Raw genomic sequence first — 27,154 nt, forward strand, 5'->3', positions numbered from 1 at the left:
TTGTTCTTCGATTACTTCCTTCCTTGTAGAGAATAAGAGACTCCATGCTTCCTTGATGTTTTTCTTGAGATAGCTTGCTACTTTTGAACACTTCTTGATGAACTTCTTCAATGTATTGGAGATCTTCATGATGCCCTTAGCCAACCTTAGCTCTAATACCATGTTGAGAATTCAATAGGGCAATGATTATGATTAATTCTCTTTACTTGATAATTGCTTGTGGTTCCTTTTTACTTATTAACTTTGTTCCTTATTATTATATGTGTGAAGCATCAAACAACTACCAAAACAAAAAGCACAATGACACAGTATATAGGCTGCAAGCCAGGGAAAAACCTCTCCTCTTGAGAGGAAAACCCTTAAATATTTTCTCTTCCTTATAGATTCTTCAATTGACGAATTCCAAGACCTTAAGACTGAGATCAATACCCTCCAAGACCAAGACCAAGACAAACCTCTTTGAGTGATGTTCCAACTTCGATCTAGTCAAAACCAATCAAATCTCTTCTAGTAGCACCTTCTCGACCTTATGTGGCAAGATTTTCGGCCTCCTACTATAGATCTAAAATTTCAGCCCCCAGAAACTGTTGCTTCTACACGTGGGAACTTCGATCTTCTTCTAGCGCCCTCCTTTAACCTTCGCTTGCCTTTCCCTGATTTCTGGAGCTTTAGAGAGACCCTTGGTAACCTTCGCTTGACCTCTTTGCCTCCTTTCCACCAAGATCAAACTTGTAGAAGGATGCCCTAGGTTAGCACAGAAACCCTAGTCTTCTCTAGCACGTGTGAGAGAGAAAGATAGCCCAAACACAAAACCTCTTTGTCCTTCTTCTCCTTCGCTATCTCTTCCTTCTTCTTTCTTCGCTAGAATGAGAGATGAGTGAGTGTCTTCAAGGAGGACGAGTCCTCTTCTATATATAGGCTTCTTCAAGGGTGGATGTGGCTCTTCCTTTAGGCCGACTTGCCAGCTGCTAGACTGACTTGGTCTTGGAGGGTATTCCAACACTTTTAAAGACAAATATTTTTCTTTACAAGTTACAATGTGCCCAGTGGGGTCTTCAACTTATGACAATGACTCTTTTGACTTCTTGACCTAGGACAAACCCTAGAAGCACTCAATGGGTGCTTGACCTATAAAATAAAAGACCTTGAGCATGAAACCCATGCTCCAAAAACAATAATAATAATTTTATTTTATTTCATAATTTACAAGAATCAAAAATACATTTCATACTTATGAAGACCGAACCTAGTTACACATTTTTCAACACATGGCATTCCTTGATGAAATCGGCATGGCACTCTCTCATTATTTGATAATTTATTTGGGCTTCAATATTAAGGCACCCATGAGCAAATGATAAAGGGTTATGTTGACAAGGTCAAGTCAGCTCCACTATTGGAGGATCTCTTTCACCCATTGAATGCTTAAATAATAAGAACATTGTATGGCTCATTCGATACATGCTCAGTCGTTGGCGTATCTATTTTTTTGTAGCTCTAATTCTTCACAGTGGCTTGCATATATTCACTGACCCGTATTCTTTTTGTATGGCTCGCATACATTTTATGTGGCTCGCATCTATTTTTTGGCTCGCATTAATCTATGGCTCGCATATTTTTCTGATGTGACTCACATTAATCTGTGGCTCACATATTTTCCTGATGAGGCTCGTATCTATTATGTGGCTCGCATATCATTCTGGTGTGGCTCGCATCTAATATGTGGTTTACATTATCAAAGGCTCACATACTTCCTGCTATGGCTCTCATTGGATCTCTGCAGCACGCAATATATCCCTGTGGCTCGTTATTAATCTTTGTGGCTCGCTATTATAATTTGTGGCTTGCTTGAATCTTTGTGGCATGCAATATATCCCTGTGGCCCATTATTAATATATGTGGCTCGCTATTATACTTTGTGGCTTGCTTGAATCTCTGTGGCACGCAATATATCCCTGTGGCTCGTTATTAATCTTTGTGGCTCGCAATTCTATCTCAGTGACTCATTTATTCATCTTTGTGCCTCACATCTATGGCTCACATATGTATCTCTATGATAATGACAGTGATAAGGGTCTAGGTCTATGACAGTGATTATCTATAACAGTAAAACTTTGGACAGAGATACCTTTGACAGTAATACATGTTGGCAGTGGTACGTGGTGTCAGTATAGTTGTGATAATGATAGATGACATCGTGATCTACATGACAGTGAATTGGAGACATTACAGTGATCTATGTGACAGTGACTTCGAGGCATGACTATGATCTATATGATAGTGACCTTGTTGCATAACAGTGACTTTGATGTATGACTATGACAGTGACCCTGATTCATAACAGTGACTTTGATGTATGTCTATGACAGTAACCCCGATGCATAACAGTGACCTTGATGTATGACTATGACTGTGACCCTGATGCATTATAGTGACCTTGATGTATGACTATGACCCTCAGCATGTGCTATTCTCTCCTTTTGACGCTATTCTGCCAACAACTGCTGCAAAATATTTTCATCCCAGCTAAAGATCTGCTTTGCAATGAAAATGCATTGCTCCCTTCTGCCTCTAGAAAGCTTTGATCTGGAGATCGAATTTCTCTCTCGACTCACTCAGAGAAATTGATTTCTCCTCAAAACTTTGACCTCCTTGGTCCAAGGATTGCGCTGCCTATGGCGTTTCGAATAGTTGCCTCTGTAGTAATTTCGAACTCCCTCTTCCTTTCTACAACTGAGCCCTTCTGCTCACGATATGTGCTCCAATAACATGTGAAAAATCGATTACCTGATTCCTACTGCAGCAAACTAATAATATTTCACCAACTTCTTAAATTACTTGAACAAGTTACTTGCAGTTTTCTATGGCAAATATTGAAATATATACACTGCAGCCTACACAAAATAAAATACTACGGAAACTAAATACTGCACTGGAGAGAAATAAACACACACATCAACACAGTTGTTTTTGGACAATATCCCCGGAAAAACCAAATGCGGGAAAACCGGTATAGCAGCTGAGGGTTTTAATTATTATGCAGTAGTAAATCTGAGTACAAATTGTTGGATGCCAAAACTGGCTATCTGATACAAAGAAATGCTAGCAAAGAGTTAGTGAGAAAAATCTCACACTTATTTGTGAGATTTGACACTGATTAGGGTTGGCTAGCTGGCCCCGCGCTGCCTCTGCGCAGCTTCTGCGTCAATCCTACGCAGATCTATGTCACATTGGCTAAGCTCTATGTCACCTCTTCTGTTGATCTCCTGCAATCTGGAAATTCAACCCTCTGGCCCTCTGGTCTCACACCCTGGCTTCTAGCACTGGATCTCCACTCTCCCAGCTGGATTTCAAACTCCCTCCGAAGCTCTACGCTGCCTCACTGAATTGCTCTATGCCCTCTCTTCTTTGCACTCTCCTGATCTGGAAAACTCTCCTCCGAACTACTATCCCTGCCCCTCACTACAAGACGATTACTCGATCTCACTCCAGCAACTCAACGTTGCTACTCTTGAAAAATTTGATCTCTGATCTCCCATTCAATGTGTTCTCCAAGTGTCAATCGAACTCCTTATAATCTCTCTTTGGAGCTCCAACGACCAAGATCAAAACATAATCAAGGGCTAAGATTAATGATGCAGAAGCATTCAGCTCAAGAAAAATCATTGTATTTTAGTAGACATAGGGGGTCTTGTGTTTCAAGGAAGTTGGTTTCCTAAGTGTGAATTAATGTAATTATTAAGGGTTTTGAGTGATTCTAATGAGAGAAGCTAGGATAGGATTTAATTAAGTATAAAGTGGCATATTTGTAAATATTCTTGAATGGAGGAGAATATGAGAGATTTAGAATAGTTGAGAGATTGAGAGATTTGAGAATTGATTGTAAAACTTAGATTAGGAGTTAGTTCATGATTTTGTGGAGAGGATCCTTAGAGATGAGGAAGAGATTTTAGGATTTTGTTGAGAAGTTGATGGATCTAAACCGGGAATTGGTTGTAGAATCCTTTTGTATAAATGCAAGCCCTAAAGGCATAGACAGAGGTTAGATGATTAGTTGTTTAGCTAATTAGAGAGTAGAGGTTTTATTGTAAGCCTACAGGCAGATTGTGAAACAGAGGCCACTAATTAGAAAATCAAGCCAGAGAGACAGAGAGTCTCATTATGTATTTATTTGTTCATATATACAAAGAATTTGATTCCTAAATTGTATAAGTGTGTGGTTTGAACATTGACCGATAAATTATGTATGAATCAGAGGTTTGCATAATATATGTATGCAGGCAAAGTTCAAGCAGAACACAGAGAAGAAGAATGATACAGAGGAACGTAATGGATCGTTGGACTGATCGAAGGATCAAGTAATGTTCTGGAGGGACAGTAATTACATAAACACGCGAAGTTAATCTCAGGAGAGAGTCGCGCAGCAGAACAGCAAAAGACCAGAACCACTGAAGAAACCCGAAACCACAGAATAACATTGAAGAATGGCGTAAAAACCCAAGTAAAGAGACGGATGGAGGAGTGAAGTGTTGACGCACAGGAGTCGTTGGATCTAACAGATCAACGACCAGGATTAAGTCACAGCGAATGGAGCAAATGGTATCGCATCGCAACATATCACAGGAGTAATGATCCCTGGCCTTAAGCGATTGCGATTGCGATATGTGATGTCAATGCTGACCGTTGGATCAGTGCTTTGATCAACGGTGGAAGATCATCGATTATTTCCGCATCGCAATATTTCTTTTATGAGGAATGAACCTTGGGCCTTAAGAAAGTGCGAAGTGTGACGTGCGAAGTCCGATGGGATCGGCGATTAGATCGCATCGCAGTATTCCATAGTAGATGTACAGTGGGCCTTAACAATTGCGATTTGTGAGTGCGATGTGTGATGTAAGAGCGGACCCAAGAAGGTTTAAGCGCGGTTTATGTGATTTGAAGTCCAGTTGCGTTATCGCATACAGGATGCGAAAGGAGGAATGTATGTTAATGTGACCCGCGAGAATTGCGATAGTGATAAAGGCATGCATCGGTAAATGTGCAGAGGCAAGGAAATGCGGAAAAGGTATGGCTTATGTATGTTTTATGTGTATTTTATTATACGAAGGTTATAATAGAAATAAAGCATCGATAGAAGGTTTTGTGGGTAAGACCGTATATAAGTAAAGTAAAGTGTGGGGGTTTGGTTTATATGTGCGGTGCATAAAGTTTAATGAAGGTTTATAAAGGTGGAGTATAGAGTCCTAATGAAAGGATTGATGAAGGGTTAAACTGTGGTTAGTTTATGAAATCATTCCGCATGAGATTAATTAAGGGGGCCTTAAACCTTAAGTTATAAAGATTTGACACGGCATGGTCACTAAAATTCCTGGGGCAAATAGGATATATGCATTTCACATGCATACTGTGGGTATATGCAGGTTTTCCTGCGTCAATTAACTGGGAGTTGATCCTTGTCTTCTTCTAGAAGATTCACACCTGATTTAATTAGTACCCTTTAATTAACCAGATATCCTAAGTTTATGTTGAAGAATCTAGGGCAAAGTAGTGTAGTGTGATTCTTCGTTACTTGATAACAATTTGTGGAGTCTTTTTACTTTTCTTGTTAGCTTAATCTTCTTCTTATTATTATTAATGCATGTGTGTGTACTTCATCAAACTGCTACCAAAACATAAGAACAAGAACACAAGATATTGGCTCTCTACCAAGACCAAAACCTCTCTTCTCTTGAGAGGAAAACCCTTTAGTAAGTTTCTCTTATTGAAGCTCCTTATTGATCAATGCCAAACCCTAGACCCCTGACAAGAAGACCCTCCAAGCACAAGTCAAGTCTTCCCTCCTTTCTGCACCTTATACTCTGGCACTTCTTCCAACACTTCATTTCCTGGCACTTCATCCTCCTGCTTCCAACATTTCGTTTTACAACTTGTTAGTAAACCTTGATGTACTTGCTCTAGAGAAGAGACCTTTGATGAGACCCTTTTCCTATGATGGTTCCTTTATTTTCTTCACCAATCAACTAACTTGGATGACTGTAATGGGAGGGTTGTTATGACAGCAGAGGCAGCCTCCTTTTCCCTCGCACATGTGATTGTAATGGGCCTTAGAACAACCCTCTTAACTTCGCTTTTCCTCCTTGATCGTTCGCTTGAGAGAGTGGTCTTGTAGGCTTGGATTGAGCCCTAAACAATGAGATATGGTGAGTTGATAGTGATTGTTGTCATAACCACAGGGAGCCTTCTTAACCACGCACGTGTGGTTGTAGCTATCCTAGAGATGATCTTCTTGACTTCGATTTTGTACCCTTCTTCCTCGTTGTCCTTGGAGACCTTATAGACTTCTCTTTTCCTTACTTTCTTGTCTTGTCTCTTCAGTGATGTCAGAGACTGAATCCATGCGTTGTAGAGGAGTGGACAGCCTCTATATATAGAGGATTGTCCCTCCATTTAGGCCGACTTGTAGAGTGGACTTCGGATGGTTCTTTGGTGGAGTTGTATGCTTGAATGAGCTTCTTGATGGTGCCACTGCTTGGAGGAGACTTGTGACTTTTCTTGGAGGACTTCTTATGACCCTAATACATATTCATACAAGGTGTAACATGCCCTTAAGGTCTTCAACCTTTTCTTTTGACTATTTGACTCACCTATAGAACTTTAAATAGTGCTAGACCTATTTCAATGAGCAAGAAACTCATTGACATATATTATAAAAATAATATTTCTTTTCTTGATTAAATACAAATATCAAAAGTACATTTATGAAGACCGATCCTAGTTACATTTCCTTCAACACTCCCTCATAACTAGGGACGTATTCATACAACATTTACAAGGTGTTTGGCTATTATCAATCTTCAAGAATTCACATAAGAGAAACCGGATTAGCAATCCATCTGTTATAGCATCATATCCATCAGCGTTGTCATAGTGCAAGGCCTTGACTAAGATCTCCATCTCTTTACAAGACCAAGAGCTACAATTCTAGCGAGACCAATGATTTATAGACATCTTCGTCATTGTCTCTCAAGGTACATACCCACCCGGGTGTTCTCCGAGTATGACCTTCTAGGACTATTCTTATCTTGGGCTCCCAACCCTCAAATAATATCGGTCCTCTTGCCTACTCTTGTCTTGGATGCCCTACACATCCTCAGAGAGTATCAGATGCTAGATGATTACTCAATCCTCCCATTATTTCTTCCCAAGTGAAGACAAGAATGTTGTGTCTATCTTGTGTCTACATTTCCATTCATGGCCTTCATCTAGACGGTTGTTAGTCCTAGTCTACTGCGTGACCCATTAAATGGAAAACACAATTGTCACTCCTTTGTAGTCAGGGATGATCCAAAACTCCCTCTTGATCAGGGACCTGTCAGAGCTCCCTCTTAACTGGGGACTCCTTCCTTCATCAACAGCTTCTTCTTCATGGGTCCTTCAACTGCTCGATCTCCTTCCTTTCTTGATGTCATGAAGTTTTTGTTCGAACTTCTTCTAGGTAGGGCACCATCCATCGATCACTTTCCTCCCTGGTTTTTCATGTCATTGCTTCCTTCGAGGAAAGTGGCTTTCATGTCATACATCAGGTTTTCTTGTCATCTTGGCTACTCCTTTGTCATCTTGTCCATGCTTCGAAATATTCTTCTCATGGATGCTTCGTTGTACTTGCTTGTTTACATGCTTCGACCTAGTAGCCCATCATGACTTCATCCTGATATTGCTTCAACATTGCTTTTTGTTGGATGGTTTCTTCATCACGACATCTTCGTAGAGTAGAATCAATTATCTGCATCTTTTATATCTCCAAGGCCTTCATAGGTGTCAAGGGTCCTTTCTTCCTTTATTAGAGTTGTCTTGCCTTCTTTCGAGAGATATCTTCAAAGTATCTTATCAAATAGTGATTCTCGATGATCATGGTGTTCTTCCACATGCTTGATCTCTTTCTTTATTTGCTTCTTATTAGATAGATAGGTCAACCATCTAATGCTTCTTGTGATAGCATTCCTTCATTGCTTGCTTTCTGGACTTGTCAGCATTTCTTCTTGCTTCTTAGTCAGCGATCTTATACTCCTTATGTGAGCATATCCTTTTGTTGACCTTCATTGCATTGTGGTACATGCCTTCGAGCATGTTCTTGGTAAAAGAGATTCTTTCATGCTTGATCATGTTATAGAACTATCCCATGACTCAATGATATACAAATGATAACATGACTAAACTTTAATGCATACATACCTCATCTTGATGCTCCTTTTATCATCCTTTGGTGTGGCACTTCTTGCTTCATCTTAGCTTGTCTACATATCATTCTTTTCTTGAATCCCATGAATGGGATTCCTAATGAGACATCTGCTTTGGTCCAAGAACCTTCTTTTGAAGATTCCACCATAGGATCTTAAAGATCCTTTCCTTGCAAATGTTTCCTTTCTTTTGATGATGGATGTCTTCTAAGATACTTAATTATGATCAATTTTTCTTTCATCGTGGATGAGGTTTTATACTAGGTATGCTTCTTCTACAAGAATATCTAGAGCTATATCTGCCATGCTCCTATATTCTAGAAGATATTTCTACTCATGCATTTTTGTTCTTATCATAAATGCTACATCTTCATGAGTATCTAGAACTCTATGTACATCATGCTGCTAGATTCTAGAGGATGTTTCTAGCCACGCGATATTAATCTTATTCCTACATGTTCTTATACTACTCAAAACTTTGAAAGAAGACTTGAAGTAAAGAGTTTGACCTAGTCATAGTAGAGATCCGGAGGATCTTCCTTCTTTTGCTTCTTTCCTTTTTCTTTCATTTCTTGAGTTATATGAGCTTCTTCCCTCTTCCTTTTGTTGTTGATATCCTTCTTAATCTTAGGACAATTCCTTTTGTAGTGCCCATATTCTTGGCATCCAAAACATTGGATTTTTGACATGTCCTTATTGTTTGTTCTTCGTGGACCAAACTTGCCAAATTTACCCTTTCTCTTGGCCATGGTAGCAAACACTTGCTCCTTTGATCCCACATCGTCCTTTGCCTTAATTCTGGTTTCCTTTGTTCTGCATAGAGACCGCATTTCACTAAGAGTGGTTGCTTCCTTCTTGGCATATACGCTTGATGTGAAGTTTCCCCACTCCTCAGGTAGAGCATTGAGTACTACAGTTGTCATCTCTCTGTCAGACATGACTTCTCCAAGCTCTTGAAGTTGATCTCTCATTTCGGAGATTTTCATGAAGTAGGGAGCTATTCCTTCCTTTGTTATCTTCATCTTGTATAATTCATTCCTTAGAGATATTACTTCTCCAGTTGTAGATACCGAGAAAAGCTCTACTAGCTTATTATAAATTTCTTTCAATGTCTCAAATTTGGTGACATAAGGAATGAGAGAGTCTTTGATTGATTCTAGAAAAATCCTTTGAGCTCTTGTCTCATCCTTATTGTACTTGGCTAAGGCTTGAGTTTGTTCCTTAGCAGGGATAGCGATATTCCCTTTGACATGATCTAGGAGTTCATTCTCCTTGAGTAGTAGATCAATCCTCTTCTTCCATGCAAGAAAGTTATTGGTACCTACCAATTTATTGCTTTCCTTGCAAAAAGACATTGATGTATATTGAGAAGGGGACATGTACTTACTTGATATATTTTGAGACGTAATGGATTTGCTTCCTCCTTGAAGGCTTGATGGCTTGCCTTCCTTGGATCTTGATGTTCTTCAAGTTTCCTTCTCCAAGTGGACTTGCTTGATGATGAGATTTGCTTGAAGACTTGTAGCTTGATGTAGGTCCTGCTTCAATCTGCTCTTCTTTGTTGGGGCCTTTATATAAGGCTCTACTAGCTTTGTAGACCTTCTTGATGAATGATGGATTGTATATCCTTTTTGACCTTGAAGTGATTGAGACTTCTAGGCTTGATGCTTCAACTTTGTAGATGCTTCTCCTTGATGAGTGTTCTTGAGTTTCCCTTTTCTTGATGTGTCACCTCAGCTCTGATACCATGTTGAAGAATCTAGGGCAAAGTAGTGTAGTGTGATTCTTCATTACTTGATAACAATTTGTGGAGTCTCTTTACTTTTCTTGTTAGCTTAATCTTCTTCTTCTTCTTATTAATGCATATGTGCATACTTCATCAAACTGCTACCAGAACATAAGAACAAAAACACAAGATATTGGCTCTCTGCCAAAGCCAAAACCTCTCTTCTCTTGAGAGGAAAACCCTTTAGTAAGTTTCTCTTATTGAAGCTGCTTATTGATCAATGCCAAATCCTAGACCCCTAACAAGAGGATCCTCCAAGCACAAGTCAAGTCTTCCCTCCTTTCTGCACCTTATACTCTGGCACTTCGTTTCCCGACACTTCATCCTCCTCCTTCCGACACTTCGTTCTTCTTTCAACTTGTTAGTAAACCTTGTTGCACTTGCTCTAGAGAAGAGACCTTTGATGAGACCCTTTTCCTATGATGGTTCCTTTCTTCTCTTCACCAATCAACTAACTTGGATGACTGTAATGGGAGGGTTGTTATGACAGTAGAGGCAGCCTCCTTTTCCCTCGCACGTGTGACTGTAATGGGCCTTAGAACAACCCTCTTAACTTCGCTTTTCCTCCTTGATCCTTCGCTTGAGAGAGTGGTCTTGTAGGCTTGGATTGAGCCCTAAACAATGAGATATGGTGAGTTGATAGTGACTGTTGTCATAACCGTAGGCAGCCTTCCTTAACCTCACACGTGTGGCTGTAGTTGTCCTAGAAATGATCTTCTTGACTTCGGTTTTGTACCCTTCTTCCTCGTTGTCCTTGGAGACCCTATAGACTTCTCTTTTCCTTACTTTCTTGTCTTGTCTCTTCGCTGATTTTAGAGCTTGAATCCATGCGTTGTAGAGGAGTGGGCAGCCTCTATATATAGAGGATTGTCCCTCCATTTAGGCTAACTTGGTTGACTGCTTGTAGGCCGACTTGTAGAGTGGACTTCGGATGGTTCTTTGGTGGAGTTGTATGCTTGAATGAGCTTCTTGATGGTGCCATTGCTTAGAGGACACTTGTGACTTTGCTTGGAGGACTTCTTATGACCCTAATACATATTCATACAAGGTGTAACATGCCCTTAAGGTCTTCAACCTTTTCTTTTGACTATTTGACTCACCTATAGCACTTTAAATAGTGTTAGACCTATTTCAATGAGCAAGAAACTCATTGACATATATTATAAAAATAATATTTCTTTTCTTGATTAAATACAAATATCAAAAGTACATTTATGAAGACCGATCCTAGTTACATTTCTTTCAACAGTTTAGACTTAGGGAACCATTTAAAAAGTTAATTATTTTAATTAAACCATCTCTAGATGGAATTTTTCCAAACGATTTCTGGGTATTGGAGAATGCATGTCTTAGCCTCTCTGCAAAATCTCAAGGCAAGAGCACATCAATGCTACAGAAATCAACAGTATCAAGGTAATTAAATGGAAAAAGTGAGTAAATTACATGATGAATATCAAGAATAGCATATAGTATGTTATTGTAATGCAAAGAGAGTAAACTAAATGCAGAGGCATAAACAGGAGAATAAATAAGATAAAAGGTATTACCGATAAATAATAGTAAATTAAAGAGGATAAAAAAATTAAATAGTGAAGGTAACTTGTCATAGCACTAAAGGAAATATAGATAAACAAATAGAAAATAGTGGGTATAAAGTGGTTTAATGTAAATAGAAAATGGACAGTAATAATATAATAAGTAGGAGTATATAAGTATAAAAACAGAAGAAGAGAAGTAGTGAATGCATAAGTGTATAGTGTATGGTAATTGAAGAGATAAAGAGAATAATAGATAACAAGGTTATCAAATATATATTATACAAAGTAACAAGTACAATAATAACTAAGTTATATAGTAAATGAAAATAGGGAGTGATACTAATAATTAACATTTGATGCAAAGTTGGCGGAGTATAAATGTGGAGTAAAAGTCAAAGAATTTACAAGATAACAGTATAGAAGGCCGCATAAAGGGCATATAATATAGTAATGATTTAATGTATGTATAGAGATGTACAGAGAAAAATAGAGTCAGTGGCATACAACGTTGCATGTATAGTAATGGATAGACGAAAGATAGCTAAAGTGATTATTGTAGCAAAATTAGATACAAGCATAATAGGGATAGCGAAAGTTAATATATAAAGACTACAAAATCAATTGTAAAAACTATTGACAACGTGTTTATAGGGAAAAGTGTATAATAGGTAAAAGTATAGATGAAGAATATATAATGCATATATATAGAGAATAATAGTATAACATAAAAAGCCCCAAGAGTTAGCTCAATCGGTCAATCAAGTGCCTCGCCAATGGGAGGTCATAGGGTCGAAACCCGAAAGCTCTTGGGGTCAGGTCAGTAAATAGGCCGAGGGGTGTGACCCCCTTCGGGTGGGGTCCACCCTAGCGTTGTTCGATCCTGGATCTAGCGGACCCACTGACCATGGTTGTCCGTGAACCAGTTGTGAAAAAAAGAAAAAAAATAGTATAACATACTGTAAGATATAATTATCATAAAGTGCAAAAAAAAAAGCACCATCATATTTGGAAAGGGGGCAAAGTTGTCACCCCAATTTATTAAACCATTTAAAATTTTGGAAGGAATTAGACCTATCACCTACCGTCTTGCACTACCACCCCTCTTGCATAAAATTCATAATGCTTTTAATGTATTTGTACTAAGACACTACATAGCTCAAACATCTCATAAACCTCAATGGAAGGAACTACCCGTATTAGGTCAAAGAACAGTTATGGTCTAACCTGTGTTGCATGGGTACCCGCACCCAGGGGTGGGGTTCTCGAACCCGTCCCGGGTTCCCGCACCCAAGTACCGGATTCGGGTACGGGTTCTTCCCAAACGAACCTAGAAGAACCGGGTTCTTCAAAAAAAAAAAAATTGGGTTCTTTTCCTTTAACGGGTTCTTGGGTTCTTGGGTTCTTCGGGTTCTTCGGATTCTTCGGGTGCTTGGGTTCTTGGGTTCTTCGGGTTGGGTTATTTGGGTTCTTCGGGTTCTTCATAAAAAAACTACATTAAAAATTTAATTTTCAAATAATTTTCTTTTATTGAAATTTAATAAATAACTTATAACAATGGTAAACTTAAGAAACCCTAAATCTTTAAGACTTTAACTCTTGAGTCTTTACACAAGCAAATATACTGATACCGTGATATGTGATTATTCTTGGAACAAACATCGTGATCACTGATTTGAGGCTTGAGCCGTCCCCGTTTACCATTTCCGGCGGCAGTGGGCAGCTTCAGCAGTAGTGGGCAGTGGGCAGCTTCAGCGGCAGTGGACAGAGCAGCTTCAACGGCAGTGGACCGTGGTATTTACAAGTTTTCCTTTGCAATTTTATTATTTCAATTTTCCTTAAAAGTTTAAAACCAAAAACCCAGGCCTGTAGACCCGTGTTCTCTGTTCTCTGTAGACCCGTGTTCTCATTTCCAAAGATTACAGTTTCCAAAGACTGTCTTTGTTCACATGCCTTAGCATTGCTCTGTGGGCATGACGTGCTGCTCAAGGGTAATGAATCATTGTAAAAATTTATCAACAGTGATAAGTTTTTCAAAACTTATGAGCGACACAGTATTCTGAAATCATATATGATTATGATATCTCAATATTATAAAAGGAACATTATGGGTGTACAATCCCACAAGCAGAATATCATATCATATTGCCTGTAGCTTTGTGGAAATATTTAATAAGGTGATGACCATAGTTGGAAAAAAAAGGGTAGCTGTTTGCACATTCATGAGTCCCTTCCTACCGCAGGAGACTCTTATGATCAGTCTCTCCATTAGTCTTATGCTATAAAAACAATTTCAAAACTTATGCCCAAGGTTTGTTAGAGTCTCAATGTAAATTATGAATCTCCTGTATTTGTGGATCTTCAATGCCTTCAATATTATATGGCATCGAAACCAGAACTGGAAAAGAGACCTCTTACTCTGTAATTTGAGCCTGTAGATTCTTGTAAATCAATTTGGAATGAATTTAATAATTTATGAAACATTCATTCCCGAGCCAAATAAGTTAATAACTTAATAACCATCAAATTATAAACTGTAAATGCACACATACAGGGTCAGACATTTTCGGTCAAATAGAAAGTAGGATTGAGACCAGCCATAAGCTGTAATCAGCTGATGTTGTTAAATGGCAAAGGGCTATTTTGGACAATGGCTAAATTAAGTAAATCTGCCAATTTCTCACAGCATTCTGAAAACATCATGTTAAGATTAAAACTAGGAAAGTATGCCTAAATGAATAAGCGTGTTTTGTGGAAGGGTAAGTCTGCCGCTGTTTTAACTTTTAACTTTTTGGGATTGCTTTACCACATAGCACACCATGCATGGGGCAGGTGGATGATTAGACATCAAGAAAATTCTAAACCACTATCAGGTTGAGAAGAATCTCCTATGAAAAAATTGTGTTTTTATATGGGAGAGACTAAACATTGAAAGCAAAGTTACAAGCTCAAGCTCCAGCCAGAATGAGCAATTTCAATAAGGAGAGAAGTTGTCTTGAAATTAGAGCAGGAGGCAGAAATGCTAACAGCCTAACACTCCTTGGCTGTGTAGGAGGAAGGGTCTGTACGACCACAGCCTGATTCATTGATAGGCATCCTTGCAAATGAACCTAAGCTGCATAGTTATTTTTAATTTTAAAGCCTGTGTGTGACAAAATCTGTCCCAAGTTTCAACTTTCACCCAAATAGCTGAGTCTAGCATTTATCCTAGTATGTATTTTGAATTTTCAGTTTTAGTAGTAGCCTTGAGCTCTCTCACATAGCTGTCACAGTGTCATGGTTACACGGAAAAGATTCAAAAGAATGTTATGCTGTCATAAAATATAGCTTAGTCTCTCATTAATATTTATTATTAACATCTATTAAGTTTTAACATAACTTTTACTTTGAATTTTGTTAAATATAATTATTAAAATTTAATATTATTATATTACCCGACGAACCCACGCACCCTGTTTCCAAAAATGCCGTCCCCGTCCCCATCCCCGTCCCCGCACCCACGTTTCCTGGCAACATAGGGTCTAACCATTGCATATATTGGATCATAGGGTTTAGCTCAAGTGCCACCCGCTGGACCAGGTTAAGGTCTGGTGGGACAAGTATAGTCCTAGATTGACTGCCTAGCAAGACATAGAGATCATTCGTCAGAATTATCCCAACTTGTTTTGATATCCTTACTTTTGTTAGCCAGATTCATGGGGCTATCATTTTGAACTTATCTATAACTATGAAGAGTTACACATAAGACTGTTATTTCAAATGATTATGTTTTGTCATGTATGCTTAATTAAATATGCACATATTGTTGGTACATGGATACCAACGTGAATTATGTTATGAATGAGATTTCTACATATTATGTTTTACTTATGAGCATGCATGATTATGTTAAAAGACCATAGATTTCTTATTATTGATGAGATGGGTATAATTATAGTAATCACACTTGACTATTTGATGTGAAAGTTAATTTGCAGGTATATTGGCTAGATGTAGCCAAGTTATGTTATATGAACTTAAAGATCAATATCATAGATGTCAACAAAATATGAATGTTGGGAAACTATTATTTGGATATAGCTTGGTTATGAACATATCGATACATGAGAGGAACACTGTAAGCTTGGAGAGGAGCGATGGCGCTGGTAAGGGTTTTGAAGCCAGAGCCCAAGACGGACCCACGCTCGGGCCACGGGTAGCTGAACCGGGTAGAAGTCAGTGAACAGATGCCGGCACAGGTCTCAAAGGCGCCTGGCAGGTGGAGACGGGAGTTTCTGGATCGGGACAGGTCTTTGTCGGGTTGTTTAAATCTTTAACACAGGCGATTACAGTTTGATTTCCGCCTTCATTCCTGTCTTACACCACAAGAAGCCGTAAAGATTAAACCTCTGCTGATTAGCGGCTGTAGCATTAATTTTGAATCGGTTTGTAATCATGGGTAGCCCCGCCGACTTCGTAGATCTGAACCCAGCAGTGGAGGATATCCTCTCAATGTGGGGGAAGGAGATCACTGTTCAGAATATGGAGTACTACTTTGGGGCTTTTGAACGGAATAGATTGGAGGACTTAACACAGGTAGATTCGTCACTGTTTAGGCAAAAAGACAAGGAAGCGGGCAGAACGACTCTCAATAGTTTCACCCCGGCAGCTTCCAATCAGATGGGAAGCGAAATTGTTTACAGGGGGCCAGATGAGGAAGGGCTGCCATCAGATTCAAAGGGCAAAGCATCATTGTTTCGAGATACGCTCTCTAAGGGCTCTGAAGAATTTATTAATTTAGGGATTTCGGCTGGACATAACAGGTCAAGGAACCGAGGGGGTTTTCCTCCGTTTTCAAGGTTTTCTTTGCCAAGAGAAACCTTTTCCCTAAATGGGTCTAATGTAAATGGAAGCGGAGACCATCCAGTGGGGGAACGGACAGCACCTGAAGGACTGGCAATAGGTCCCCAGCCTTCAGAGAATATTGAAACAGGAACTGCGGATCAATCCCCGTCATTGCCGGAGATAGGAACTATAGGGGGCATAGAGAAGACTAGTCCAGAAAGAAATGATGACCGAAGGGGTCTCGGATCTTCGGTGAAAGAATTAAGAAACAAAGTTTCAAAAAGAAAACAGCAAAGACCCATTGGATCTCAGGAGATTGAGAGCAACCTGGTGCTGGGGATGGAGGTCTCAATAGAAGAAACGCTAGCGGTGGCAGATTGTACATTGGTCGGCAGAGTTAGAGGCAAGAAATTCTCCTCTAAATTTCTTCAAGAATGGGGTGAGTCATGTTTTGTATCAGCCAGACCTCTACAGTTTGAAGCTCAAATTTTAGGGAAGGGGTGGTTCAAGCTTTGTTTTGTTGATAAAGACGCGGCAGAATGGGTCTTCCATCGTCATTGGCATATAGGAAACATTCCTGTACTGTTAAAGAAATGGAACCCCTTGTTTGATGCCTTCAAGGAGCGAACGGCGGAGTTCCCTGTGTGGGTGCGAGCTCCGGGCTTACCATCTTTCTTGTGGACAGAAGAAGTCTTAAAATCCATTGGGAATAGGCTGGGGGTTTTTTTGGAGGCAGATTTGTCTTTTTTGAAGACGAAGGATAGATCGATGGCGCGTATTTTGACTCTCCTTAACCCGAGTAGAGGCCTGGCGCAAAAAATAAATCTTCAGTACAAAGAACTCGTGTTTGAACAGACTCTAGACTATGAATATTTACCTTTCAGATGCCATTTCTGCCACGAATACGGGCATTTGGCAAAAAACTGCTCACAGCTGAGGAGAAGGCGTCATTTTAGGAAAACTTCAGCTAACAGAGGAAATGACCATAACAATATTCAGATATCAGTGGAGCATGAAATTACTGAGCCGCTAGGAACAGAGGATATGGAGACAGAGGGGATTGTCAAAAATCCGGTGGATGAAGATGTTCCAAGTCAAGAGGATACTCAGGAAGCCGTCAATCATCCGGCGGGTGCTGTGGAGGAACATGAGAAAGAAGAGACAGCCGCGAAAGAGCCCGTAAAGGAGGACGTAGCAAGCCAAATTCCGCCAGAAGTCGAAGAAACGGGTATGCGCTCAGGGATCCCTAATCTAAAATCTCCTGAGCATGTTCTTTCTTCTTTGCATGTTTCATATCCTAAAAAATCTGGGCAAGAAACTATTTCTGTTGAAAATAAGAAACACTTCGAATGTTCCCTAAGTGCAGACAGTAATCCGGATGTCCCTATCAAATTTTTAAATTCTCTTGAGCATGGCATATCTTCTTCATATGTCTCAAATCCTAATAGTCATTTTAATTCTGTTGAAAATATGAAACATATTTCCAGCCCTCTGAATGTAGACAATACAGCTGATGCTATTCTGTCACTGGATATAAGTTGTGAAGACCAGTGGCCCCCTCTGTCACAGTCAGCTCTTCGTCCCCACTGCCCTTATAACCTGAGATCTATGGGAGGGATCCTCAGTGAGCAGGAGACTTTAGGTGGATTGGGGTCAACCCCTTCTCAGAGTCACCCTAAAAATAAGAGAGGTAGGAAATCAGATATTTCCAAGGCAAAACTTAAAGCTAAACTGGATGTTGCAGATGGTAAACAGTACTCTATTACGGGGGTTCTTAGAGCAGCCAAACCCCATGAGAGTGTTATAAAATGATCATGACAACTTGGAATTGCAGAGGTTTGGCCAGCAAACCGAAAAAACTGGCATTGAAAGAGTGGATAATTAATTCAAATTTAGATGTTATTTTCCTGCAAGAAACACTGGGGAGGGCCTGTGAGATAGAAGCCATGCTTCATTCCCTTCTGCCTGGGTGGATTTTTTCTGCCATTGACTCTTCTGGTCACTCGGGGGGCATAGCTATTGGTTTAAAAGAAGGACGGGTAAAGGTTATAAACCAATGGGGGATGAAACAAGTCATGGGCATGGAGGTTGTATCGCCAGATTTCTCTTTTCCTGTCTCCTTAGTAAATGTTTATGGGCCATGTCAGAGCAGGGATTCTTTTTGGAAAGATTTGATGTCAAAATCTGTGATGAAATCTCCGTTGATGGTGGTGGGAGGTGATTTAAATTTTTCCATAGGCAGAGCAGAAACATGGGGACCATCAGCTAGAGAAGATCCTCTAACAGATTTTTTCTTTAACCTCATTTTGGATAATAATTTTACAGATCCTTCACCGATCAAACTAAAGCCTACTTGGAGGAACCGAAGGGCAGGTGAAGATCGGATAGCTAAAAGACTAGACCGATTTTTGGTGGCTGAATCTTTGCTCGCCAAAACCCCCATGCTCAGACAGTGGGTTGAGGAAAGAGGGAATTCGGATCATTTCCCTGTTTTTCTGGATCTTTCTTTTCCTCCTTCCAAACCTCCTGCCCCTTTTAAGTTCAATCCAGCTTGGCTCCAGGATCTCTCTTTCTGCAAGATGTTTAATGAAACATGGGTTCACCCTGCCCAGAATTCAGATGAGGACAAATGTTTTTTGTTTATGGAGAACCTTAAAAGATTGAAGAAAGCCACAATTTCCTGGGCAAAGGAAAGAAAACTGAAACAAAATGAGGAGCTGGTTAAAATTAGGAAGGAGCTGGAACAGATGGAAAGTGTGGAGACAGATGGATACTCATCACAGGCCACAAAAGACAGAATTCTTCTTTTGGAGAAGCAGCAAAATAAAATCCTCTTGGACAAGGAAGAAGAATGGAGAATCAAGAGTAGGGCAATTTGGTTAAAATCTGGGGATGAGAACACCAGGTTTTTCCATAACTTTGCAAAAGGTAGGAAAGCGGCAAATACTATTTGGAGCCTTAAAGACGAAGAAGGGAGGGAATTCAGATCCTTTCCAGAGCTTTCCAGGTTAGGGAAAAGACACTTCCAGAATATTTTTACAGACTCTGGGGAGGCTACTATTGCAGAAGTCTTCAGAACTGTGCAAAGCTTCCCTAGATTCATTGAGGAAGATGAAGCAGAAGATTTATCAATCCCGGTTTCAAAGGAGGAGGTTGAAGCTGCTATGAAAACCATGGGCAAGGATAAGAGTCCAGGCCCAGATGGCTGGACCATAGAACTGTTTCTCCATTTTTATGACCAACTAGGTTCCGAAATTACTGAGGTAGTTGAGGAGTCTAGACAGAAAGGAGAAGTTTATAGACCTTTCAACACAACTTTTATAGCCCTTATTCCTAAAAAGGATGATCCGGAAAGTTTTGAAGACTTCAGACCAATATCATTGTGCAATTGCATCTACAAGATTATAGCAAAGGTAATTGCCCGCAGACTAGCCCCAGTCCTGGCGCAAAATATATCAATGGAGCAATTTGGATTTCTGGATGGAAGACAAATCCATGAAGCTATTGGGGTAGCTCAGGAGGTCATTCATAGTGTCAGATTGAAGAAAAAGAAGGGGGCTGTTCTAAAAATTGATCTATCTAAAGCATATGATCGGATCAGTTGGCTCTATCTGCGAATGTTGCTAACTCAGTTGGGATTCAGCTATCCCTTTATTAGCTGGATCATGGGCTGCATTACAAATGTTAGCTTTGCAGTTCTGGTTAATGGTGCAGCTTCTTCTTTTTTCAACAGCCAGAGAGGACTCAGACAAGGCTGCCCATTATCCCCTCTTCTGTTTCTTCTTGTGGCTGAAGGGCTAAGTAGATTGATTCACAAAGCCAGAAGAGAAGATAAGGTAAAGGGTATTGAGGTAGCAATTAATCTTTTCATCACACACCTTCTTTTTGTTGATGACATACTGATCTTCACCAATGGTTCCTCTAATGAACTAAAGGAGCTAAAATGCATCTTTGACCTTTTTCTTAAAGCAACTGGTATGCAGATAAATTTAAGAAAATCACATGCGTGTGTGGCGGATATAGAAAGAAGAGAAAGGGATAGAATGGCAAATCTATTCCCTTTCCCCATTCAACCACTGGACTCTCCCTTCAAATATTTGGGCTTTTGGTTAAAGCCTACTGGTTACAAAAAAGAGGATTGGAACTGGCTTATCGCTAAGATTGAATCCAGAATTACTCATTGGAGCTTCAGATGGCTTTCCAGAGCTGGCAGGCTGACCCTAATTAAATCAGTGCTGATAGCCATTCCGGTTTATTGGGCTGCACTAACTTGGATCCCCAAAGGCGTAATGGAAAAAATCAGAAGAATTTGCTGCAGATTTTTATGGGCGGGATCCAAGGAGTCTTCTGTGCTACCATGGGTAGCATGGGACAAAGTGGCCAAACCAAAAGAATGGGGGGGGTGGGGCATTAAAAGATTTCCTGAATTTTGCATCTCATTAGCAGCGAAATCTGGATGGAGGTTGATAACTATGGAAAATTTATGGACACGGGTGGTGAAAAGAAAATACATTGACCCTATCCCAATGGAAGACTGGATTCGGAGTCGAAATAAGAAGACAAAATATATATCTGCCATTTGGAAAGCCACGGTGGAAGCATTTTCAGTGATCGAGCAAGGATTAGCTTGGAAAGTTGGAGACGGAAGAAAGGTAAGGATTGGCAGAGATCCATGGGTCGGATGCAGCGAATCTTATGCTTTATCACCAGGGATTCTCAGACACTTGGAAAGTAAAGGTATTTCAACACTAAATCAGGTGGAGAAGGTAGGGCAGTCTACTATATGGGGCCAGGCTTGGAAGGATGATGTAGATTTGGGGTTAAATGTCAGATGGAAGGTTGAGTGGGAGGGCTACATTCAAGAATTAAAACGTTCAAATGTCAGGATAAAAGATGAACCTGACTGTTTGATGTGGGCACAAAGCAAAACAGGGAATTTTTCCCCAAAAGATGGTTATCTTTTCTTAATGGGAAAGAAAGGTTGGGGGGTACCGGATTGGTGGGCCAAAAACATCTGGAAACTCAAAAGCCCAGCTAAGGCTCGGCTTCTTCTTTGGTGCATATTAAAAAGGAAGATCCCAACATGGGAAATCTTACAAGCTAGATTCTTGGTTGGGCCTGGCAGATGTCCCCTTTGTAAGTCTGAAGATGAAACCATTAATCATCTCTTCATAAACTGTGTTGTTTCAAGAAAGGTATGGGAGGAGGCCACTGGTATGCTAAAGATACAAGCTCAGTGGGGGAATGATCCCTTGGAGACAGCCTGGAGGAGATGGTGGCATGCATATCCGGAGGGAAACTTAAGAAATTTGCCTATTATTTTCTGTTGGGGTATATGGCTTTCAAGAAACAAAAGTCTTTTCCAAGATAAGGACACCCCTCCTTCAGTCACTGCTATTAATATAGTGGCTATCTACTCTGCCTTACCACCCCCTGAGGCTAAGAACCCAAAACCAATCCAAAATCAAATCAACATACAGGAAGGCATTCCCGTTGGTTTCTTTGATGGGGCTTCCCAAAACAACAGGGCGGGAGCTGGCCTGTGTATTCATATTAATCCGAATCACTCTATAAAAGCTTCTGTTGGACTGGGTACAGGCACCAATAATTACGCTGAATTATCAGCTCTGCGCTACCTTTTATGCTGGCTTCTTCACAGAAATATCAACACAATTCAGATATTTGGGGATTCTCTAAATGTCATAAATTGGGTCACTGGGAAGGCAACCTGTCAAAATCAGATTTTGATGATTCTTGTTGAAGAAATTTCATTACTAAAGGCATCTTTTAACAGGTTCTCTATCTGCCATATTTACAGGGACAAGAATGAGGAAGCTGATCAGCTCTCTAAGGCTGGTCTTCAACAGGTTATGGGCAGTTGGAATGTAGCAGAGACCAGACAGGGTCAGACAGACATCTCTCATCAGCCTCCTTTCTTACAGTAAATTAAATTGCTGTACTTTTCCTTCTTCTTGACAGCAGCTTTCGCGGATCTATTTGGTTATTCTGTGTACATATATATCAGTTTTTATTTCCCTTTTGTAATTACAGGCATATAACCACAGCAAACAGGTTTATTGATACTTATTTCAATTTTGGTTACTTTCCGGATTTAAACTCCAAAACATACTATGGGGCTGTTTTCTTTCTGCTGAAGGAGACCCCTGCTAAAATGTTTTCGGCTGTATTTAAGGCTGCTTTTTTGAGTTCATTGGGAGGAAGATTATACAGGTACAAAACCAGTAGATGCAGAACCACAAAGTTTGAGCAGAACAGCTGTCTTCGGCTGTCATTAAGGCTGCTTTTTTGACTCCATTGGGAGGGAGATTATGCAGGTACAAAACCAGTAGAAGCAGCTCCAAAAAGTTTTGAGCAGATCAGCAAAGGTTGAGCCGCCTGTTATGGCTTAAGACCATTATAGAATGTAAAACTTTTTATTGTCAATTAATAAAAAGTTCTGATTTTTTTCCTGGAAAAAAAAAAAAAACATATCGATACATATGCTATGAAGTGTGGACAAGTATTTCTGTTGCAGGTGCTATCTTTATCCAAACCGACTATGTGATGACAAAACTCCAAGAATAGTTGAGGCTCAAAGAGATTCCATGTTAGGGTGTTAACCCTGATCCTACTAGGAGGGGTGGAGGTGTTTCCCACCATTTATCCTCCGAAACCTAGAGTCATGGGAGGACTATGCGAGTCACACTCCCCTAGACGTGTGATGATGACTATCAGATGCCTACTGGAAAGTTAGGTCAATGTAGTCAACGCTTCCACCCTTGGGGTTTTATGGATGGTTAGGTCAGTATAGTTGACGCCATGGCATATTCTAGTAGAAGACGGATAGAAAGGGGGCGGAAGAGATTAGGATGGATAGGATGATTCTAGGATAGCTTGGGAACTATATTGGGCAGGGTATGGTTACTAATGTTGCAACGAATAAATGATCAGAATACAAACTTTAAATTTCATCACATTATAATTGAGAATATAATCAAATAATGCAATCATTTTTCGATTATATCAGTCGATAAGATAATTACTAATATACTATATAAACCCTAACTTCGGAAAGAAGTTTTCTGAAGGAGTGTATGTAATGACCCATCTTGAGTTACTAATGGAATATGATTATTAACATGCTTATGAGGCTTGTGTATGATAGCTACATACGCATGCATCACACGCATTGCACTAGTATACATACCAATTTAATTATATAAAACGTCTATGTATGGAAAATGAATTAATTGTTAAAAGTATTAATTAATACCCTATTTATTAAACAATACAATAGAATATATTAATTTAATTTCATTAATAAAATTTTAATTAAATAATAAATAATTATTATTACAATTGGACAAGGTTAATTTAACTTCATAATCTTTGGGCAAGTCATGCTAAGGTACTTGAAAAGATCCTCTTCTTGAAGTCGGTTGAGATGATAAAGTTCAAAATCCCATTTAATGTATATTTAGTTTAAAATCTCATTTAATGTATATATTTAATTAAAAGGAAAGATGACCAACTCAAGTAATAATATATTAATGGATATGGTCAAGATTGATTGGAGGAAAGGAGGGTGGCATTTCTTTGGAGGGAAGAAACCTTCCCTATATAAAAATCTAAAATGAGAAGTGGGTAGGGGAACTTCTTGGTGGAAATTTGGATAGGGGGAGAAAATGGAGAATCTGGGAGAGAAACTTTGTGAATTGGGGAATGAGCCTTCGGGCTCAGATTTTGGCTATAGACCTATGAGATTTGGGCTATGTTCTTGGAGTTTTGGGCATGGGAGCTAGATGACTTCAATCCTTCAATCTTGAAGTCTTTTGGGTCTGGGAGCCAAAGAGGCTTGTCCCAGATTGGCTGGGAGGAATTAGTCAGTTTGGAAGAAAAAGATCAATACTAAATTCAGCCATGGACCAACTTCGACATCAACCGGGAGAAACCGGGTACATGAAGTTGTTTAATTTTGTAGATGTAGTCATGAACTTGTTTGTGATTGATATATGATTGATATAGATGAAAGCCTAAATTTCAAGCTTTACATTCTACCTGAATCCAAATGCAGAAGTAATTTTAGCACTGAGAATGTAATGCAAGTAGTCACGCTTACAAGACAAGATGTAGTACCTAGCATTCCCCTTGTTGGATCTTAAGAGACTCCTAAAATTTAATGCTAATACTTGTCTCATCAGACTGGTTAGTTCTAGGCTGCTAATATCAATGCAAAGATACCACACTTCACTAATAATAGGTACTCTAAGAAACAGTTAATGGTTCTCAATGACCTGCGTTGCACAGCAGATTTAACACCAGTGAGATGCATACTAAATTAAGAATCACCGTGATGAGAATGAACTACCATTTATCTTGCAAGATCCAATGATACTTTCAATTTGGAAGAAAGCCAATTCTAGTTTCGGCAAGAACACAAGGAACATATCTCCTGTTTCTTGTTTTCTCATTAGACTGCTGACATGCAGATATGCATATACCGATTCTTTACTACATCATGGATAAAGTTCAAATGCATACCAGTTTCCCAAGGCAGTACATTCATAAAAATGGAAAGGAACCATGGCCCAGTGACCAGTGCCACCTGTATGCCCAACTTGTCCAAATGAGTGACTGCATCAAATTGAAAAAACACATATATATGGGATGATTAAAAACAGCGCTAGACAGAAGACAAAAAAAAAAAAAACTAAATCTTTCATATAACTTTGACACTGACCCAACTTAGGAAAACATTCCCGAACTAACTCCTCAAATACAAGTTGGTCCACCTGAAGAAAAACTGTGGGTCAGTCAAAAAATTAACACATAAATGATAATAGCCATGCATGTACCTGAATTTCATGATATGATTCTTAACCGAGAAGGTATTACTAGTTCTTATAATTGTGATGACAGAAGACAAATTTTATAGAAAGCATAAAGAAGAGGAGAAGAAAGTTTGTGTTCTCAACCTGAGCTTCCACCATCTCCTCTGAATAGTAGCCATAAAAATAGTCGTCCATTATGCAGGTCAATGTCCTGGGAGATCTCAAGAAAGTATTAGTAGTCCTAACACCTAAAATGGACTTTCGTCAAATTGCTTCTTTAAAGACAAATAAGTACTACCATTTAGGAAATGTGCCTAGAAAATTTTCAGTGGCCAGAATCAATCTCTTCAAAACTTAGAAAAATAAGACAGTACGTGCATGTCATAACAGAAATTGTAGATCAATCATAAGGTAGACCAGCTCACCAAAATGCATTTTCTTCTGACATCAGCAACAACAACAACCCAGCAAAGAAATTCATTGCCTGTGTGGACATAAAATTCAGTTTTCAGACTATGTGCATTGGGAAACTTTAAAGCTTAAAACATGTCTTATGCTGAACCTAACTCAGCATCAATCCTGAGGAATAAATAGATGCAATGACAATGGAACTGTTGCACACAACTTCCCCGAATATATAGATGAAGCCATTCCAATTTGCAGTTGACTACTGGTAATAAGGAACAGTCTGCCTAGGGAGAGCCAACTATCAGAGAGGCATTAAGAAGTTGTGTAGTTTCTGAGGTAACGAGTTTTTTTTTTAAATCTCAGCCTTAACAAGTCCCCACAGCACAAAGTTCAGCAGTAATAACCAAGTGCAAAACGAACAACTTTGAACAATTATAATAGTTTGCAAGCAATTAAAAAACCAAACTGATAACAAATTTATTGGATAGTCTTATAAACTTATCAAAACAAGGACACAAACTGATCAAAGGATGGCAGAGGTCAATATAAATATCTAAGAACATGTCACTGAACTCTATTCAGCATATATGATAATATTTTGGAAGCCGAGCAAATTTCAAGTGTGTATCAGTAAGGAGATACCAAATGGCAATTATATATTTGACAGATAAAGGTACTAACATAAAGCAAAAATTTGCTAATAGACAGGATTCCAAACCTGCAGCCCAAAAAAGAGGCCCCACAAAGGACTTATTATGGTATTATTATTATGTGAAAGTGCTCAATTTTTTTTCTTTTTTTTTGGGGGGGAGATTTAAAATGCGTCTTATATTCACATAGAGATATTTACAAAAGAAAAAGCAAAACGTTGTAGGATATATACAATGATAACTGTATCCTCTTCCTAAGTGTTGCTAGAGCAGAAATAAAATCAGAACATGCTTGAGCATCTAGTTGTTTGGTATTCTTAATGAGCAAAAAGACTTTATCCAACAATTGCAAACACAGCAGGATATATACAAATTACAATGATAACTGAATCCTCTTCCTCAATGATACTAAAGAAATAAAATCAGAATATGCTGGAGAATCTAAATATTTAGTATCTTTAATGAGCAGAAGGCCTTTAGCCAACTATTCTAAACGAATCTTTTCCTTCCAGTTACACAAAAAAGGACTGAAGTGAACTGACTTTGTCAGCAGAAATAAAATTGCACATGAATTTCCAGATAGTGAACAAGGCAGTAATTTGTAAACAATCCCAGATTACTGTGAAGGCAGAGAGCACTAAATGTCTGGAGTCACCGAAGATTGCAGTTCACCAAGGCACCTTTCCCTGGAATAAAGTTGAGTATTGATCCTGTATGTGCTTCCAGCAATCTATAGAACAAAGGCAGTTCCATACAAGATAAAGTCTGTCTGTAAACCCACCCCTCATCAATTGCACCCTGGATGGAAACCCATAATTGATGATTAGTCAGGCAAAGACCTGTAGATTGTAAGACAAGTGAATTTACCATACCCTATATAGGT

At 39.3% G+C, this 27,154-nt stretch overlaps 1 protein-coding gene across 1 annotated transcript in view; it reads right to left on the reverse strand.

Moving 5' to 3' along the window:
- LOC149249868 (uncharacterized) overlaps window positions 1-27,154 on the reverse strand; it is a 93,431-nt gene that overhangs the window by 14,328 nt on the left and 51,949 nt on the right. Inside the window, exons 5-8 of the mRNA XM_089456345.1 lie at window positions 25,639-25,697; window positions 25,358-25,424; window positions 25,123-25,174; window positions 24,924-25,016 (exon numbers count right to left, since the gene is read on the reverse strand). Coding sequence (XP_089312471.1) covers window positions 24,924-25,016; window positions 25,123-25,174; window positions 25,358-25,424; window positions 25,639-25,697 — 271 coding nt within the window. The remainder of the gene's footprint in view (window positions 1-24,923; window positions 25,017-25,122; window positions 25,175-25,357; window positions 25,425-25,638; window positions 25,698-27,154) is intronic.

This window comes from Pinus tabuliformis, chromosome 7 (genome assembly GCF_031772625.1).
Source record: "Pinus tabuliformis cultivar Carrire ecotype Pingquan chromosome 7, CPIR1, whole genome shotgun sequence".
Classification (NCBI taxonomy): Eukaryota; Viridiplantae; Streptophyta; class Pinopsida; order Pinales; family Pinaceae; genus Pinus; species Pinus tabuliformis.